At 41.1% G+C, this 20,896-nt stretch overlaps 1 protein-coding gene across 1 annotated transcript; it reads right to left on the bottom strand.

Annotated features, from left to right (window-relative positions):
• Positions 1-912: 912 nt before the first annotated feature.
• Positions 913-19,822, bottom strand: pask (PAS domain containing serine/threonine kinase). The gene is made up of 20 exons (XM_042339313.1): positions 19,757-19,822; positions 17,477-17,730; positions 16,845-17,077; positions 15,835-16,005; positions 15,536-15,676; positions 14,887-15,021; positions 14,371-14,509; positions 13,854-14,035; positions 12,897-13,068; positions 11,112-11,204; positions 9,933-10,104; positions 8,326-9,617; positions 7,416-7,591; positions 6,708-6,875; positions 6,070-6,195; positions 5,800-5,934; positions 5,307-5,506; positions 4,506-4,639; positions 3,914-4,057; positions 913-2,877 (listed from the first exon to the last, which is right to left on the bottom strand). Exons 2-20 carry the CDS (start codon positions 17,688-17,690, stop codon positions 2,711-2,713), a joined length of 4,194 nt encoding a protein of 1,397 aa, XP_042195247.1. The 5' UTR covers positions 17,691-17,730; positions 19,757-19,822; the 3' UTR covers positions 913-2,710.
• Between the last annotated feature and the right edge of the window lie 1,074 nt (positions 19,823-20,896).

The raw sequence follows: 20,896 nt of genomic DNA, 5'->3' as shown, positions 1-20,896 counted from the left end.
ATATCACATTTTATATGAATCTGAAATAAATACTTGTTTCGGGCATTTTGTTAAATTGCATTTGGTCTGAAGATTTTCCTTTACACTGGCATACAGGAAACAAAAATGGCAGTTCAGACTGATGTTACTGAAAGCAGAATGTGATCCTACTAAACTTCGGTGTCTTAATCTTAAGGATCCACAACTGAAATGGAGTTTTGAGAAACAGGAAGATTAATTGTGGTATAAATATACACGAGGCAGGCACCTCATCATTTAGAGAACCTTAGTCACAGCCACTTATGAAAATGAAGAATAATATTTTATCCAAGATGAAATGTTCTGCTAAAGATTGTACGATGTGAATACTCACTCAAACAGATGGGTTTAATACAACATTTCAAATTTATTTTTGATCAATGTAAATACAAAAATAAATCACCTTAAGAACAAACGAGTGCAAAGTTTAAATAAAACTAGTATTTGGAAGTTTTATATAAAGTAAAACAAGTTACAGTTTATACTGTACATTCTAGTTAACACGTATATATCCTGCAGGATATTTGGAAAGAACAACTCTCTTACTGGACAGGTTTCTGAAGAGGGTACATTCGCCGAAGCTGAATTGGCTTTGCAAGTGTACCGGTTGTGAACCATACACATTTGGGTTCCTGGCCTCAATACGGATAATACTGATGAAACATTTACAATTGTGGTCTTGTACTGTAGTACAAGGTTTATGTCACTGGAGGCCCTCACTGTCCTATGGGAATCCCAGAGCACCCTCTGATGGTAAAACAAAAGGTTGTCATTCACTGATTTTCCTTAAAATGCTGGTATAAATTCTAAACCTCAGATCTATAGGATCTGCAGTCTGTTATGATAACTTGGTCTCTAGATATACATGGTAGTGTTTTTTCTTCCTCTAATTCCTTCATCAAGAAAACACATTATTCCACCAGGTGGTAGGACAATGCCGTGTCACAACTTGAACTAGTGCTGATTTTAGGTAAACTTCAACAAAACAACAAATCAAACTTGTATGGCGCCTTTCATGTCAGGAGGACGTCCCAAAGCGCTGAAACTTCATGTGGTAAGGTGGTGCATCAGTTACCCTTCATGCTGAAATGATCTTCCTCTTCTATGTAAAGGTAACTCTCTAATTAACCCTTGCACCAACCCAAAAAAATTCTAAAAAAACCTTAACCAAACGACCCAACAATCTTTTGCCTTATCTAAATCACTACACTTTACCATCACATGCACTCGATTCACATGTGTTTGCAGATTCTTTGACAAGGCAGCTGTGGGACTCCATTGCAGGGCGTTTAGCAATACAAGGCTGGCTTGCAGAACCTACTTTAAAGACAGACATTCTGAAGCTGGCAAAGATTCTGGGCTACAAATGGAGAAAAATACAGTAAGCAGCTTGAGAATTACGAGGTTGGAATTGCTGTTCCACAATTTGGAGGTTTTTTGACACTGGGCAACTCACATTTTTCCTTTTAGCAATTACACTGAAATCGGTAAATTATGTTCCTACTGAGAACAGCCATGTTACAATTTACCTGAAGTAACAACTAATAGTATTTCATGCCAAAGGTTGTCTCATAGAGCCAAATAAATATAAAGGAATCTAAAGAGTCAGAAATAGGGTCAAGCAACTCTGTAAATTAACTTTCTTTGTCCCTAAAAAGATTTTGTTAAAACTTCCAGCCATGATAAATGGTCAAAACAGGAATGTCTTATGTAACAGCACACAATGCAATATATACAGGAGTGTCATATATTGTATTAATACAGTGCTACTGGGGGTGTAAAGCATATTGAATTTTTAAATGTTTTAGTAAAACGAGGAACCTACGGCCTCAGCTCTTGAAGCTGCATATTATCCCCTTAAGAGCTATACATTATCAGCAGCTATTCACCACGAGGTGGTTAGCCTCTTTATCACAATATTCCAAATATCCACCATAAGCAGAACTTTGAGATAATCTCCTCACCTTCCAAATATCTGCAACAGTGTGGGTGCCAGGCATTCCAAGCACCTCTTGGTCTCACTCACCCTTTTAGGACTTTGTCGGTGTAAGGCATGTGACTAGAGTACACAAAGTCAGGCTTGCGATTTCTACCATCCTCTCAAGGCGTATTCAGATGACCAGCCGTGGCCACTGTTAAGTGAGATGTGCTTATTCAAAGCAGTAGCCTTATTCACACTCATAGGGGTGAGTTGACTGCATATTCCATACAGTGCATTGGCGTAGCCTCTCATAGTAATTATAACATGTAGAGGATGTAAGGGGTTAACCCCACCTGTCCCATCTGATGACATACAAATGAAGACAGTGTCACGAGATTTCCAGAGCTACTCAAGAGAATCCCTAGAGTTAACAATCAGACAAGGTTCGGGCTCTAAACTGCCCCATCCCCACAGGGAACATGCAATTGCAACATACAGATCTGGGATTGGCAGGACAACTGATATTTGCTGTCTTGGTTCACATCTATGGAATGGCCACAATAGCTAGCTGCTGAAACTATTGATTCCTGGCATATAGACAACTAGCACAGCACAGGAGTGCACAGTGAGAGAGAAAAAAAATATATAATTTAAATAAAAACAGATGTTATCCTGTATTGGATTATTAAAAACATCCTAACTGTCTTTTTTATTCTTCAAGAAGAATCTGGATCTCTGAGAGAGGCCCAACATTTCAGAATCTGTGGTTGCCTAATCACTTCCGTAGGGGTCACTGTATGCACGGTTATCCTCGGTGTGATTAGCACTGCATCCATTTCCATCAGCACAACCTTCACCCTGACCGCCTTTAGGCTTCAGGTGAGAAATTATTTCATCGTTCTCCTCTCCGGTCACAGCAGAGCAGTTTATGGATGATCCTGTTCAGAGAAAGTAAGAAATGCATTCATAAAACACTGTGTATCAGCAGTGGCAAGTTATTGCACTTGTGTGCTGAAAAGAACATAAGAACATAAGACACACAACACAGCCGAGTTCATGCAGGTCTTATATTTAATGCTGTAAAAACACAATCATTTTTCTCCTGGCTTTTTTTTAAACCCAGTGTCTATATAAAGCACGCCAAACAATGATCTGGTTTTCTAAGAAGAATCTTGCAACACCCGATCTTTATCTAACCTTGGATTCCTCCTCTGTGATGATCCCAATCAGAGGCAGGACAACAGTGAGGCTATAATTGAGCAAATGTCCGTAGAGTGGGGTGAGGAGGAAATCAATTAAGGGTCTCACTCCCGACTGCTTTCCAGTAACCTCTGCTGTGTGTGTGTGTGCGGAGGTATCAGGAAAAACAGTATTGTGTTTTGCCCCTCCATAATAGCATGTTTCCACAGCTATGGAGATGTAATAATAATAATAATAATAATCCTTGCATTGATATAGCGCTTTTCACGTCGGGAGGACGTCCCAAAGCGCTTCACAGAACACACTGTAAAGTGAATTGACTGTATATTTGTGGGCGAACGCGGCAGCCAATTGCGCACAGCAATGTCCCACAAACAGTCGTAGATTGAAAATGACCAATTTATTATTGTTTTTGGAGGGATTATTATTAGGCTCTGTGTGGAGTAAGGAAACTTGCCCAAGGTTTCGCCCTGATCTGCCTGGAATTGAACTCAGGTCTCTCACTTGCAAAGCGAGTGCTCTAACCACTGAGCTACAGGACTCCAATACCCCAGCAAGCACACCTTCAATGAGATGAGGACGAAATAAAAAGATGAAATTGGAAAAAAAACACGCACATTTTGCAATCTCTAAGTGTGTAAGTCAATTAATTTCTTAATTAAATTACACTCAAACATTATTACTGCATTGCAAGAAAAGACGCTTAGGGATCCCACTTCATCATCCAATTCCCAGTTGCTAATAAAGAATAAGAGAATAAAGATGGTCACTCTCTTTCTTTTGTGAGGTACACTTCCTCCCAGGTGTACAGGCCCAGGTTGATCGGCTGTGTCACCCACGGGTTTTGCAGCAGTTCATCCAGGGTCAGGCGAAGTTGAGGGTCAAGCTGCAGCATCTGTGACACCAAGCTCATAAACTCTACAGGAACAGGAAGAGACATGTCAGTGAATTGCTACAAAATTCTAGAAAAATAAACTTTACCTGACAACGAAGAACTGTAAAAAATGACATTACTTTCTTCTTTCTGTGTTTTGTCTCCCTCTCCAGTAGTCTTCAAAACATGGCACTTTCCCATCTGCTGCATATGTTCCAACTGCCCCTACCCCCACTTTGCAAACCAAATAGAATCACTACCTCCCCAAAAGGCAGCAGCTTGTGCTGCAGGCACAATGGCTGATCAACAAGCATTTCACCCCACACCGCAAATGCAATGCCTCCACACCAACCTTGCTGACGTCACATGCAGCAGCGTTAGAAAATCCGCTTGCAGTGAGAAGCGAACAGTCTCAGCCCCGTACCCAAAGCTGTATGCATACACTTGTACTATTCAACCTGATGCTTTTCTGAAACTAAAANGGTATCCTACCATCGGACACTGGGAATGGTGGCTTCAGCACGGCTGCCACAGTCTCTTCCACATCACAGAATGGATTCTCCGCAAACACCAGGGTGTATAAAGTCACTCCCAAGGACCACATTTCTAGCTCAGGACCACAATACCTGCACACAAAGAAAACCGTTTCTACAGGAGATCATGAAACACATCTGAAAGGGAGTAAGAAATGTAATTGCTCCAAACTCATTGCTGAGCTAATACTAATAAACCTCCAGTTGACCAATGGGGGTAAAATAACACTTCTCTACCCGTGTCAACTACCAGGAGCTGGTTTAGCAGTGGCATGATGTTCCATCCTCATATCATAGCTCTTATGAATATTGCAAATAAGAATATTTGATATAGACCTGTGGGATTCAATTTTTACTTTCATTCAGAAGGCAACATAAACCTGTCTCCAGTTTCCAGTTTCTCAGCATTCTGGTTTTATAGTGGAGTTTCATAGGTCAGACCATCCAAACAGAAAAACAGAACATTGCCAAGGGAATAGGAGACGTAAATAAATCTGTTCCTTCCTTTTCTTAATCCTTTCCCTGATCATTCTAAGACACCTAGGATAGTACAGCAAAACTAGTTGTTTTAACATTGTGAACTGCTTGATAGTTAGTTTAAGGCAGCAACTTAATGTCAGCATTCTGCTTCTAGCAGTGTTCCGACACACTACGCCACATGAAGGGAGTTACATAAATGCATGTAGTTACTTGTTAAAGTAAAGCAGTTAACAAGGTACAGCAACTACCCTTTGAGACAAACTCCGAGTGAAATACTCACGGATTTCCCAGCAACACCTCTGGGGAGCAGTATTCAATTGTTCCATAAAACATGTGGAAAACTTTCCCAGGCTCCAACGTTACAGCTGAGCCAAAATCAATAAGTTTGATGGTGAAATCCTCATCAATAATGACATTCTCATCCTTGATGTCCCGGTGCAATATGTTGTTACTGTGCAGATAATCCACTGCAGCTACAATCTGCAATACACGCAGACCCAAGTCTATCACCATCCTTCTCGTTACCTTACTCTACACACTTGATAATAATCCCTCAAGAAAAAAAAACCCAATAACAATTTGGTCACTCAATCCACAACTGTTTGCCTGCCTTGTTTCACCCACAAATATATAGTCAATTCACTTTACAGTATATTCTGTGAAGCGCTTTGAGACGTCTAGAAGTCATGAAATGCAAGGATTATTATTACCTGTTTACACTACATTACTTTCGCACCATCTCTCAAAAATAGTTGGCAATTTGCTCCTTTTACCTGTCTGAAGATGTAACTCGCGAGTGGTTCATCCAGGTCTGGCTGTCGGTCAATGAATTCAAAGAGATCCAATCCAACTCCATGCTTCTCCATCACAAGCTGAAAGAAATCCATGTTCTCAAAGACACTGATGACCTGTGGGGGAATTTAAAGCAGGTCCTGTTGGATTTCACAGTAGCTCCATCAATTGACTAGTTTAGCCAATACTGGACGAAAAATAAATGCAAACAAGGGCAAGGGAAATAAAAGAAGGAAATAAAATCAACTGACTTTGATTATGTTGGGATGATTGAGCCTCGTGAGGATTGCAATCTCCTGGCTGACTCTACCAAGGTCTACATCATCCATCCAGCAGTCCTCAGTGATCTTCTGCTTCCTAATAAATTTCACAACAACCTGGAGGAACAAATCAGAAAGAAGTATTAAAGCTATGAACTGTGTAACCTTGAGTAGTGAGTGTAAATATTTTATATACCATCATAAGCACCCATATAGGTTTAACAACCTTGTACTAAATATGTCATTAACTACAATTTTCTCACAGATTGAACAACTGATCTATAGCAAGCTTTAAGAAGGGAATAAAAGATTAAGTGAATGCTGTGAGCCCTAACACACCTCTAAATGTCAATATTTCGATGTTATTTAATGTACAAGACTGAGTCCACAACTCTACATCTACCTAGAACTCCATGAAATAAAATTATGAATAAAATAGAAGTAATCTAACCAAGCTACTCTAAAAAATGAACTTTTCAGCAGTAAAATGTTGATGATTGCAGTTGGCCTTTACATTTACTGTTACAACATCTCATTACTGTCAAGCTCTGCTGCAGTTTAAATAAACGTTAAGATGTAAAAAGCAGCAATAATGATTAGTTAGAAATCAAACCATGCACATACTATACCTCTTTGTTTGTATCCTTTTGGATGGCAGTCCACACAAACCCAAATGCCCCTTTTCCTAATGGGCTGACTGTGCTGTAGTGATTGGAGTATTCTCCTTCGAAAGCTTTTATTGTCTCCAGATCCTCAGAAAACTTCATGCCATTTGACCTGGCGGTCTCCATGATAGCCTGGAAAGAACAGAAATGTGTGAAATGTTTGATGTGCTTCCCATGACATACGCATTTATTATACCACCTGTGAAGCAGGCCAGAATACATGGAGAAGAAAGAAGGGAAAGAATGTTGTGTTACCAAACTTAGAAATAAAACTTTCTCAACTCTCAGGCAAGTAAATAGATTGTGTGCTTCACAATAGTGAGAGCAGCATGCCAGAACTCAGTTCTTTTTTTTCTTCTACATTTTTCTTCTAGTTTTTCTTCTACATTTTGTGAGAATGACCAACCGCATTACAATCTCTTCCCCCCACCACTCCCCCATCAGGTGATGCCTTCCTCTCATTTGCCAAATATTCAGCTCTGATATAAACATCAACTTTGAAATATCTTCTGAGGAAATTCCCATGTACTTGAAGCATTCTCTAGGTCTTCAAATATCATAGAATCATCTAAGTGGGAATTAATGGGCCCAGCCTTATAACAAGAGATGTTCACTATGTGAGCTCCAAGCGGTGGAGTGAATTCCCGGTCATAAAGGTTCAATTTGACTAACCTCTCCGAGGCTGACACCAGAGTGGTCTGCAGACATGGAAGTACTGTTGAGAGTGGACATTAAGAAAGACTTCAGCGCAGCTTCCCTCTGACTCTGAATGTGATCTCGGACAACCCATACACAATACAACTTTCCTCCATCTTGCAAGTGGAGACACTTAACCTGAAATACAATACCTGGAACAAGAAGGCACAGACTGTAGATTTATGATTATCTGAGCAGAAATATACCAAATATAGAACGCATCCGAGTACTTGAATTCTAGAACGCACACACACCTCCAACAGGTGACACTGGATAGCAACGAGGAGTGGGAATCATGCCTGTTATTCTCTCCTTCAGCCACAAATTCAAACTTCAGTTGTAGTATTTCTAGTTTCATGCTCATGAAGTCATTCAACTCAGCACAGATCAGAGATCAAACCCATCACCTTTCTAGTCTGCATGGCTCAGCTACTTTGTGCATGGAGCAGCTAAGCCATTGTGAACTCTCTCCCACCCTCTTACAAGCAAATGCTAATATGGCACAAGGAGACCTAAAAGATGTGAAACAAATCAGTTCAAAAATACAGGGAGAATTATTTTAGAAAGTTGCTAAGAATGTGGGACCAAATCCTACAAAAAAAATTAAATGTATTGAATGTGATTTGAAATAATACAATATTTGAATATTACCTGCAAGCCCAGGGAATTAAGTTCCATTCTATCTCAAGTAGCATAAACCACGAATTAACAGTCAAAATGATTGAATTATGTAGCACTGTAATGGTGAAATTCTGCCTCTGGAGGTCACTGGTATTTCCCCAGCCATTGCAACAATACACATGACAAAGCATACCATTCCGGCTCTAGGGCCTGAGCATTGTCGAGTATTACACCACCGTACATTATGAATGTTAAATTGACTTACAGAGTCTCGAGCCATCCCTGTGGTAGCAGCTTCCAGAGTAGCTTCCCTCGGTAATTTCATTGCTGGGTTGTAAAGAAATATAATCCTTCAAGTACCTCTGGGCAACCGGTGTCGACGTGATGTGTCGCTCCATCTCATCTTTTTTATTTTTCACTGGGGTTCCGCTGTCACTCGGCACCTCGTTACCATAGCAACAATGCTGGCTGGGTACGTTTCCTTCTGGTAAAAAACTAGCCCCAACCGAGTGCGGCACAAACTGTTCTAATGTCCCCAAATCTCTGATGGCATTAAATGAAGTAAACGAAGACGTGCCAGTGCTCATCAGTTCTTCCTGGTCAGCAGATGGGAAATCCATCCCTGTCTTCTCAGGTTCTGATTCAAGGTCTGAATCCACCACATAGGGAGATGGAGTCCGGAGAAGCTCTGCGGTGGTACAAGACGTGCTGGACTGGTTCATAGAAACTAGTTCTCCGTCACTGCTGAGATCTAGATCACCAAAATTGCGAAGAATCAGGTTTACATCAACCTCAGATGCGAATGTAGTCTTTGAATCAGTTTCAATGAGGTCTTGTCTGGTAGACAATTGTAACTGAGCATTGTGTGCTTCTGGAACAATGATCACTTGACATCCCTTGCTGACACTGGTCTGTCCTTCGCTGTTAGACAAAGCCAGATTGTGGTTACGCAAGGATGATATTCTGGTGTACAACATTTCTTCTTTGTGTGGATCTCTAATATTACAACTGTCAATAAGGGAATCACGGTTAGAGATTTGATCTCCATTATTAAAGTTCCTCTCTAAAGTTTCCACATTGTTGATGTAGGTGCACGGTCTATTTTCAGGCCACAATTCATCAAGGGTAGGAGTCCCTGGCGAGTTGCAGACATTATTATAATCTGGAGTACCAAAATTGGACAAGTAGATATTAGAGTCATGGTTTTCTTTCAGAGCTGAGGAGTCCGATAACCTGCCTATTCCTTTAGGACAACCACAGATTAATGCCTCTGATTCTGAAACCAGATATCCTTTTGGACAGTGCCCACATAAAACAACAGAGTTCAATTTCTGTGGTGAGTCCTTTAACACAAGCGATTCCTTAATTTTCTCAGGAATGCTACCTTTCGATCGACATGAATGTCCATCGGTCTGTTTGGTTTCAAATAGATTGGGTGTCACCTTGAGAAGATCATGTGTATCCTCACTGTCTGAAGGCAATGATGAAGGGTCACGCTTCTGGTCAGTATCTTGCTGAACCTGGGCAATCAGTTCATTTGTGTTGTTACTCCCTGGCCTGAGAAGAAAAAGTATGATGTTGGCGCACATTCTATAATACTAGAGCACCCAACCAAAGGATTGAAATTTCTCATGTTCAGTCTTCAGACCATTGACTTAAAAATGTAAGACTTCAAAATTCTGCATGATCTTAAATTTTGAATCAATGCTCTTAAAGCTAAGGACTCATGGCTTCATAATCTACTTCCATTTTAGCCTGAAACGCACCTGATGCCTCGCCCACACTGCTCAAACAAAAATCTTGTTATGCAGAGGTTTTCCATCATTATCTCACAACCTATAACCAGCACTGAAAAAACATCTGCCCATTTACCTGCTGAAAGGAGTGGAGGTTATTTGGGGAGAGGACATGGTAGAAGGCAGGCTGCCGTCACTCTCCAGCCGCGAGCTGGTTCCAGTAAAGATTGGTATGCTCTGTCCAGTAACACATCGGCTTTTTGCCTCCTGTATAAAAGCCGTATCTCCTGCGATCAGTGGGCTTGGATCTACTTGTGCAAAGTGAGCGGTAAATAAAAACGGTCTGAAGTCACAGGCAAACAAAGTGAGCTCCATGCCAACAATTAAAAAGTGTTCTGAGAAAATAAGTTAATTTCATATCAGAGTCCAGAAATGCACAGAAAATTCCAGGCTTCCCGTGTCCCTGAAATCCTAGTGTTTTTAATTTTTAATTCTGTCCGATCTTTTTACTTGGTTTTAGTTGAGGGGAGGGGATTTGGTGGAAAGCAATGAAAGTTTACTTTCTGGATAACATGTTAATCTTGGTCACAAATTACATAGCAAAATAAAAAAAGTAGGGAAATTCTGTGCAGATCCCTATCCTAACCCCAGTCTGTTTTGGCAGGCCACTAAGAAATATTTCTTGCTTCTTTTAACTTAAAAAATTAAAGCTCATCTGAGCAAGAGCAAATCTTACAATGATCCTTAGAAAACGATTCAATAAAAGAAAACTAAGATTCGCTGAATAATTGCACAATTCCTTAGGTAATGGCAATGACAGCTCTCTGGGTAACAGTGTAGTCTATCTTAATTTTTTTCATTACAATGCAAACATTAGGGACTCTGCAATGAATTGAATATATCCATGCGCTGTATGTGAATTTAAGCAATTGTTAACATGCCATGTAAATCGTATTAAAGCGCTCTGAGACGCCATCCGTCATGGCAAGCTCTATATAAATCCAAGTTGTTGTTGTTGTTCTATAATCACGCTGCAGCCACAGACCAGCTTATTTAAACAGACATAAAAATAATTTATACCACCTCTAACAACCATAGTGATTTTTTTGGAATAGTCATGGATCTTCAATTTCCAGTTGAACAGGTGGATCAGATCTCAGTGATCAATTTAGGAAGGGTAAAAAGGGTAGTGTTTTTTTTTAAAAAAAGATTGCAGCACAAAATTCAAACACAGGGCAAGGCATTCGGCTTCTCAAATATGGGATGGAGTAAGTTGTGCAGTACAGGGGATACCCCATTCCTCAGTATACTATACCTTTTTTCATCGTGGAAGATACTACAGGGAGTGTGTTAGGGATCTCGATGTCACTGGTCAGTGGAATAATGTTACCTGTAGCAGGTTGGTCATCTAGACACAAAAAATACCCAAAGAAACACACCAAGAGAAACAAAAAGCACCATAGGGAGAAGAAAGAAAAACACTAAGTTAGTAAGGGATAAAAGCATTTCTATTGTATGACATACCTCAGGCAAATACTCCCATTGAAAACAATGGAAGAAACAAAAAAACTACAATGATTGCTCATGCAGTACTTAATAATAATAATCCTTGCATTTGATATAGCACTTTTCATGTCTTCTAGACGCTGCAAAGCGCTTCACAGAATATACTATAAAGTGAATTGACTGTATATTTGTGGGCGAACGCAGCAGCCAATTGCGCACAGCAATGTCCCACAAACAGACATGGATTGAAAATGACCAATTTATTATTGCTTTGTTTTTTGGAGGCATTATTATTAGGCTCTGTGTGGAGTAAGGAAACTTGCCCAAGGTTTCGCCCTCTGCCTGGAATTGAACTCAGGTCTCTCACTTGCAAAGCGAGTGCTCTAACCACTGAGCTACAGGACTCCACAACTTTATACAGTCGTACTCAGATTTACCTCAGCCACTCAGTAATAATAAACCTTGCACGTGATATAGCGCCTTTTATATCAGGTGGAAGCCTCAAAGTGCTTTACAGGATGTACAGAAAGTATAATAAATGTGTATTTTGTAGGCAAAAATGTGAGAGTTTTTCACATACATCACCTCTCATTGTATTCAATGGGAGAAAAAGTACCAAGTTAAACTAACCCAAAGAAGCACCAATAGCATTTTTGTATACATTTTAAAAACATGAATAATGTTTTTCAAACCCTTCATATATACAAATAATGGTTCAAAAATGTAGTTGGGGCAAGAAAAGGATGTCAATATGTAATAGAAATAAGAGCTACTATTCCAATTCCCCATCAATGAGCTTCAACACCAGTTTCCTGAGCCACAGTTGGATTAGAATATTTAGATTTTCGGTAGAATCTACATGGAGTTGAAATCTACATTTCAAGAGATTTCAGTATCACAGAGACTAATTAAGATTTAGCCTATGTAAATTGTAACCTGGATTTTTAACATTTTACCTTTAAATTACTTAAATTACTTAACCCCAAATAAATATTACAGTGAGTTATAAATTAATTCTGCAACTACATAATTCCCTTCCCTACAAATTGTATACTACTGTACCACACACTCACTAATCAGGTGTGATGTCCTCATCTTCCCCCACTAACATTAACAGTTGTTATCCCCTTTAGAAGGAAATATGTTTCTAAGGAATACATATATTCCTCCGTTTCCAATAGAACCCTTGTTGCCTTGTATACAGAAATAGCCCGTGGCTTAATATTCTGTGCATTTATCCATTTACTGAATTAAACAAGTTAAATGCCTTTTTAAAAAAAAGTCAGTCGTATTTGTATGCAGTCAACAATGTTCTGTTCAGTGCCCTCTATGAAAATCAAGTTAAGTAATTTAAAAACATTCTGAATTTACTCAAAATAAGATTCAGACTCCAATTTAAAAATGACTGAACTTCATAATTCGGTTTACAAATAAATGTGATTTAGAAGATGACTGCTGGTGCCTTCTCCTTTCATAACTACTTTGAAAGTCGGCTATTGCTCTAACTACAGCAGCTAGGCGGGTGGGTTGCAGCACTAGTTACAAAAACACAGAGATGAAGACAAATGAGTTCCTCTTCTAACGGTCGACATACCCTCTGCATTATCTGATAATGCGATGTAACTGTGCTGTCCTCCTTCATTCTCCTCATCGTTGCGACACAATTCTATCTCATCAGATTCATCGTCCAAGGGTGGCAGTGGAAGGGAGCTGTCGTCGACTGGATCCATGTAGTCATAGAATCCAGGAATTAAAAACATAACATTCTGGAAAATGAAAGAATACCTTCGGTCTCAGAAAAATCCAATCCAATGACAGAATATGCAATACAAATGGAAGCTTTTCATTTTATTCATTTCAGAATCTCCAAAGACATGTTTTGCAAACATCTTTCAGATAATGACACTTCAACCACCCAACCAGAAAAGTAAAGTTAATCAATGGTTAAAAACAACAACAAGATTCCATTTATAGAGCGCCTTTCACGTCGGGAGGACGTCCCAAGGCACTAGCTCCAATTTAATTTGGTTTAGTAAACAAATAAATGAACACACAACTGGACAGTAGCTGTTATTCTGATGTCAGCTGTTGTCAACAATTCAAACTTTTAATGATTGCTCACGATGACAAGATTCATTACCTCCCACCCAATAAATAGAGCATGAAATTAACAAGTGCTCACAGTTCTATCTTGACTCACAACACCAGTCATGAGTTACCAACAGTCACTCTCTGTGAAAGAAAATTCTATGTTGTGCGGTTTGTATGATTTTCAATAAATCCCAAACCCAAGTTTTGCTGGAATTGCTTCAAAGCTCAGTTCTCCGAACTTCAGTTTTTGATGGTTATATTTATTAATTCAATTAATCTCAACCTTGCAAGGGGAACATTCCAATACATGATAATCTCAATTGGACAGGTAAATACCCTTGCATAGATAGTTTAATGAGTGATCTGGTCATACACGGAACCCAAGTAAGTCTCGCCAAAGGCAGCATTATTCACCACTTTACCTTAGCCAACTATGCTTCATAATTGAGACTTATCTTACCTTGCCCAGTAATTCATTCTTCTCGTAACCAAACAACATCAAAGCAAAGTTGTTATTCACACTGTGGATCGTTCCATCTGGCAAGAGGGTGAGCAGTCCACTGATGGTGGTAAAAACCCACACAACTCCTGAGAAAACCATGACTGAGTTGACCTGACTGCCATTGTCTTCCTCAGCCTCACCTAGAGGAAAGAGAACGAGAATCTGTTTCACAAAAATACCCCAAATTATTTGGGGGTGTAAGGGCATCTCCATAGAGGAATTTTAGATCCAGAACATATTACACAGAACAAATGGAGGGATGGAACTGGCAGCGGCAACAATAACCTCATTTGGTATTTCTGAATCCCTAAAATGTGATGTCATTTTTACAATGATAAACAACACTGCAATCTACATTACCTCAAGGTTAAGTTTATGCATTCTGAGAAAATTAAGCATTCCTTTTATTTTTCCTGTCGCAAAAGTAATGAACTTTGTGCAACAGACATATGAAAATTATTACATTGTACTGTACCTGCAGAACACAGTTTGTGTGGCAGATCCTGCTGATTTTTAGTGCTTTGATCTTCTAGGATTTTAGTGCTTAGTTTAATACTGAGAGGGAAGGTAGTGCCATCTTTTGCTCTGCCAGCAGCTCGCTGAATCCTGAAGTACTGTAGGAAGAGACAAAGTACAGAGAGTTATCATAGCAAACAAACAGGCAAATTGCCCAGTTATGAATTTGCAGCAGATGTGTTTGAAAGCACCTAGTTCAGATTTAAAAAATTATTACATCTGTGTGTCTGCAGAAATCCTAATTCCTGGGTTTAGCAAGGTTCTGAGCTACAAATCAGAAGGATGCAAACTTGTTGATGTAATCACTTAACCAGCCTTACAAAATGGTTCAAAACATCTAGCACGCTACAGTAAAACAACTAGCTTTATTTAGGAATGTGCTTGGATGTTAGAGGGACATCCTACCTAAAATACCAGTCTCTTTCCCTCCCCTTCTAATCTCATTGTCCAGCACACGTGCCCACAGAATTCTAACCTTTGGTAATGTCTTGCAAGGTAATGGTATCTTTACGGAAGGAATAACATCTGTTATTGAAAAACCGTTGATGTCACCCTCAGCCATGTAACCGTGAAGATGGGCAAATGCTGAGTCGCAGGATATAATTTTTCCCTGAAAAAAAAGGATTTAAATCTGAAATAAACAAACAAACATAATGCAATATATCTTAATGTGAATCTCAGAAACTGGAATATGTGGTGAATAGAAGCCAAGAATGGGATGATATATAATCTGGAGGATAAAATTATTCATCAAAATCCCATAATTCCTTCTCAGATCTCCACAAAACAGGTATTACCAATCGTTATTCAAAGGGCTGCTGTGAATGAAAGCTATGAAACAGGATTTGAGGACGAAACTAAAACTCCAGTGCTTGAAATATTTTTCTGAAGATTTCTCCACTTCCAGAAATCTTATACATTACATAAATTCACACACATATATATACAAAAAAATGTACACTGCAATTTTCACACTATATAACATAAACTATACGATTTATGCCCTTCCAGCCAGTCTCAGAACTTCCCACATCATAACTAAAATGCATGACTTTTGACCTTAAATTAACCGGGCTACCCTGCATTTTCTCTCAAAGTGCATGTAGATAACAATCGGTACTCACGCTGTTTGTGAACGTGACCGAAGCAGTCACTCGCTCAACAGGTTCCATCACTACAATGCAGCGCTGCTTGTCTTCTCCAGTCACACGTTTCATCCAGACCGACACTGGGATCTCTGATCCCTCACTGTCAATGATGTCAATCTGATAAGAAAAAGATGGGAGTTCGTTCTCAATGGAAACAAGAGGAATAAGTACCAAAAAGATCATTGCCACGTAGCAGTAATAAAATACTGAGGATGAATCATGGAGACATTACCAGATGTCAGGGGATCAAGGAGTGAAAGTCAGCTAACACATACCACTTTCCCAGAGATAGTCGAAACATGTCCATCAACTTCTGGATACTCTTCATACAATGCCTCCTCCAGGCCATGATTAGACTTTGTAACCAGCAGAGATAACTTCTGACCAATCAATTCTTTGCTACTGTAACCAAGCAATTTACAAGCCATGTCATTGGCAACCAGTATCTGCAAATACACAGAACAAATGGTCATGAGGATTTCGAGCTGAAGCTTGTGCACAAATCGGCTGCCGTGTTCATCCACAAAACACACAGACGCTACACTTTACAAAATATCCTGTGAAGTACTTTGGGACATCCTCCCGACGTGAAAAGCGCTGTACCAAATGTAAGGTTTATTATTTATAATTAGAAAAGCATTTTCCTTATGATTAATGTGACGGATTAATAAAGGAAAGAAAATTATGCCAAATATTTAAGAATTAAACCGCTGAATTTCAAAACAGGCACGCGATGTGGAAACTCACATTATGGATTGGTGGGGAAGGGGATAATATAATGCTTTTTTCCCCATAAATCACAACAAGCAATCCCAGCTCAGTCTGTCTGACAGTGCAAAGCCGTTAGTCACATAAGGTTTGCACTTCAATTCCCCACTGTGGCTAGAATTAGATATTTACAAGTACACATGCAGAACTAGGTAACACAGGCTCAGGTTACAATTTTCTTCTTTTGCCAATACGGTAAATGCACAGAAGAGTTGCTGCAAAGCATACTGTCTAGATTTCCCCAAATATTCACATCGAGAGACAAAGACAGATCTGTGGTAATACTTTCCTGCTGCAGTATGTAGCTTTGCAATGAAAGCACCAAAGAAACTATGTTATATTGGAGTCTCCTCCAGTTTTATTCCCTTTCCAAATCCGTGTAAAGTCTTGATGAAACATTTATTTGTCAAGGATATCATTTACTTTTATTGAATCTGGTTTTGACTTTCTACATGTGGCATATTTTTGTACATGGTTCCAAGGTTGTGCTACATAAAGTTCTGAACTCATCGCATACCTCTGTAGTCAAGCTGTCTGTTGTAAGAATGGCTTTGTTAGGGTTACGGACTGCGGAGGGCAGAGAGGAATTACCATCGCCCCCTGCTAGAAGATTCCAGAAGTTGCTAGATATATTGGAAGCTGATCCGGAGTACGAGAGGGAACCACATTGGGAAAACGAGCCACTTCGGTCAGTTAAGAAAAGGTTTCGAGAAGCCACAGAAGAGTAACTGTAAGAGTTCAGAGATTCTCCTAATGGAGGGAAGCAAAGAACAATTAAGATAACAAGCACATTGACTTTTTCCTTTATATCTGATACTATTTTTTCTACCAACCACCATGTATTTTTCTTAAACCAGGAAGGAAGGAGACATATCCATCTCCAACTGGGAAGCAAGATGATCTGAAACACCATACGTCCTCCTTCAGCAAGGAATTTGGCCAGAGAGGTACTCACGGCTGTGCAACCTCCTCCTCAGCAAGGAGTGCAAACAGTTCATTTGTTTGTGTCTCCTCCTGTGGGCAATAAATGATGCCACCCACCCACAACCGCCAGATCTTCCTGTTCTCTGCCAAGCCCATATCACCCACGATCCATCATCCATCAGTTGTGCATTTCTCTTAATTTTCAATTGCAGAAGAAAATCCCACCTGTAAAGGAATCCAGATTACAGGTGCCTGGAGCTCCACTTCTGAAGGAAGGTTTCACTATTCGAGGAAATGTTTTGCTCAAGTCGAATGAATTATTCAACCTCATTTCAAGTCCAAATAAGGCAGCCCTTTCCCTTTTGCCATTCTCTAAACTGTCGGGCGGAGAGATACCATATAGTCGGCCATCCAATGATCCTAGGAACTTTGATTCCATCTTCGGTACTGCCGCCTCTATTCAAACGTTTACTCTTCACCTATTGTACAGACAGAGAGAGAGACACAAGAATAAAACACATAAAGCTTCCTAAAAGTCATAGCCTGAGATAGGATTTAATACAACTGTGTGCTTCTCATTGCAAACTCAGATCTACTCATTTCAGTGTGGTTTTGATCTGTCATTTAGTCAATAAACCTCATCTCTTTATTTCAATGAGGTTACAATCTGTATCCAATTTTTCTTTTTTCCCTCTTAAAATATGGCTATTAGCAGTAGTCTATCCTTAACAAAATATATATCATTCTTTCCTTTTCACCTGCCAGCAATCCTTAATGCCAAAAATGTGTTGTCTTTGGCCCACTGAACTGCCACATATGCAGAAAAGTAAAAATGAGAAACAACTTAAAAATGAGACCGAAAGCCAATGATATATAATGGCAGAATGTTTATTTATAAATTCAGTCCTGCTTCTACAACTTGTAAGTGCAAACACAACTTAATTTCTGTATCACTAAACCCAAACAATCCACCCCTCCCGGCATTTTCTTTTTGCTGCTTCTCCTATTTTTTTCTTTAATACTCTCCTTTTATTACCCACCCCCAAGAAAGCAATCCATGCTGGGATGCAATTCCACAGGTAGAGGAGGTCAACCAGAAACTGACTCAAATGGACAATGTTCATATGTGTGTCAGCCTGACTCAGTAGAAGCACTCTTGCCCCTAAGTCAGGAGGTTGTGGATTCAAGCCCCACATTTAAGCTGACACACCAAAGCAATGTGTGTGTAATTAGCTGCTGCACTTCACCCACAAATATATCCAGTTAATTCATTTTACAATCTATTCTGTAAAGCGCATTGAGACGTCTAGAAGGCGTGAAAAGTGCAACATCAAATGCAAGGATTATTAATGCTGAGAAGTCACCGAGTGATGCATTGGCGCCATCCATTGGATGAGGCACTAAACCGAGGTCCTGTCTGCCTGTTCTGGTGGAAAATAAACATCCCATGGTACTATTCGATAATAGAAGGGAGTTTTTCCTGGTGTCCTGGCCAACAATCCCTCAAATAAAATTGGTCATTCACTTCATCAGTGTTAGTGGAACGCTGCTGTGCAGAAAGTGGCTGCCGTATTCGCCCACAAATACACAACCACTCCATTTCACAGTAAATCCACTTCACAGTAAGCACTTTGATCAGCCAACAGTACAGATAAGGATTGAACCTAAGGACGTATCAGACTGCACGGCTCAGCGGGTATCATTTTCATCACCGAGTCAGAAAGTTGGGTCTACGTGCACATCTCGACTGACACTCCAGCGCAGTGCTGGGGGGGGGGGGGGGCGCACGAGGTTGTTGAGAGGTACCGCCTTCAGATGAGCCATTAAACTGAGGTCCCACCTGCGAGTTCAGATGGATGCGAAAGATCCCAAGGCACTACTCGAACAAAAACAAAAGAGTTCTTCACTCCGCGGCCGTGTGTCGGGACACTGACTTGTGCGCAAATTGGCCGCCGGGGGGGGGGGGGGGGGAAAACTGGGCGCCAAACACGCTCTGCGACGCCCAACTAGACCAATCCCTCCGAAAAAACAAAACGATAGTAAATTGGTCACTTTCAATCCGCGGCTGTTTGTGGGACGTCGCTGTGCGCGATCGGCTGCCGCGTTGCGCCCACAAATATACGGTCCATTCGCTTTACAGTGTGTTCCGCGAAGCGCTTTGGGAGGTGGAGAGGACGTGAAAAAAGCGCTGCATCGAACGCGAGGATTATCATCATCATCATCATCATTATTATTATCATCAGTATCATCACATGGATTATTACTGTATATCTCTCACCGCGAGAGATAGTGAGACCCCATTAAAGAAACGTCAAATAAAAATAAAATTAAAAAAAAGTCGATCTTAAATCAGCGTCAACAGAAAGCAAAGCCACTGAGACCCTCTCCCGGTGGGACACAGAGCCCCATCTCCCCCCCACCACCACCACCACCACCGGCCCTGACCGCCTCGCCGCCCAGCGACACCTCCCCCCCCGGGCCCCGGGCCCCCGGCTCCTGCCTTACCTGCCCCCCGCCGCTCCCGCCGCCATTCCTTCCCTCTCCTTCACACCCGCGCTTCGCCGCCAAAACCCCATCTGCTGAGAGGCGATAGGCGGCCCCGGGGCTGAGTGACAGCGGCGCCGAGCAATGGGTGGGCGGTGTGAGGGGCGGAGGCCGCACAGCGCAGGAGAGGCCGCCAACCACAGGCCGCGCTCCGGGGGGGGGGAGGGGATACCGGGGTGAGAGCGCTACTCCCGTCCGGTCCTCCATCGCCTTCCCTCCCTCCCTCCCTCCCTCCCCGGGGGCTCACCCTCCAGACGCTGCCCCCTCGCCGGTTCCCATGTCATTCGAGGTCCCCCTCTCCCGCCTCGAAGAGCGGCGGCGGCGGCGGCGGATCCCCCCAACGGCCACCCGCGGCCGTTGCCATGGAGACCGTCGCTGGGGCCTCGCCGTGCGGGGCCGCGCATCCCGTGATGATGATACTACTACTACTACTACTAATAATAATAATACTAATAATATCGTTATTAAACACCGGCGTCGCAACTTGTCGTCGGGGCCTCTTTCCCTTCGTGACCAGAAGAGGAAAAAAAAAATCCGCCTCTCTTTTTTTTTCCCGTCGACTTGGGCTATAAATTTGGTATTTTTTTTTCAAGAACACACACACACATATACACGCACCGCCCCACGACATTTCTCGTCATAATAATAATAATAATTATAATAATTATGCCTCCAAAAACAATAATAAATTGGTCATTTTCAACCCGCGGCTGTTTTGCGGGACGTCGCTGTGCGCCGTTGGCTGCCGCGTTGCGCCCACAAATAGACAAGTCAATTCACTTGCGAAGCGCTTTGGGACGTCCTCCACGACGTGCAAAGCGCTATATCAAATGCAAGGATTATTATTGTTGTTGTTATTATTCTCAGGTGACAGCGGTACCCTTGTGGGCGATGTCCTGCCGGTCAACCGGTTGGAAGAATTATAATAGAAAAATAAAAGGAGGTACGCGTCGCATTTTGGGGCACCGCTCTTCATCGAAACTTAAACGCTGAGCTCAAAAGGGATAGGGAAGAGGCACAAGAGGAAAACAGAAACACACACACACATAAAGGAACGTAGGAAAAAGTTCAAATAAATGGCATCATTTGCCTTGATGACCT

This window comes from Callorhinchus milii, unplaced genomic scaffold (assembly GCF_018977255.1).
Source record: "Callorhinchus milii isolate IMCB2004 unplaced genomic scaffold, IMCB_Cmil_1.0 Scaffold11, whole genome shotgun sequence".
NCBI lineage: Eukaryota > Metazoa > Chordata > Chondrichthyes > Chimaeriformes > Callorhinchidae > Callorhinchus > Callorhinchus milii.
Note: the sequence above shows the minus strand (reverse complement) of the source record. Positions and strands in the feature narration are given on the sequence as shown.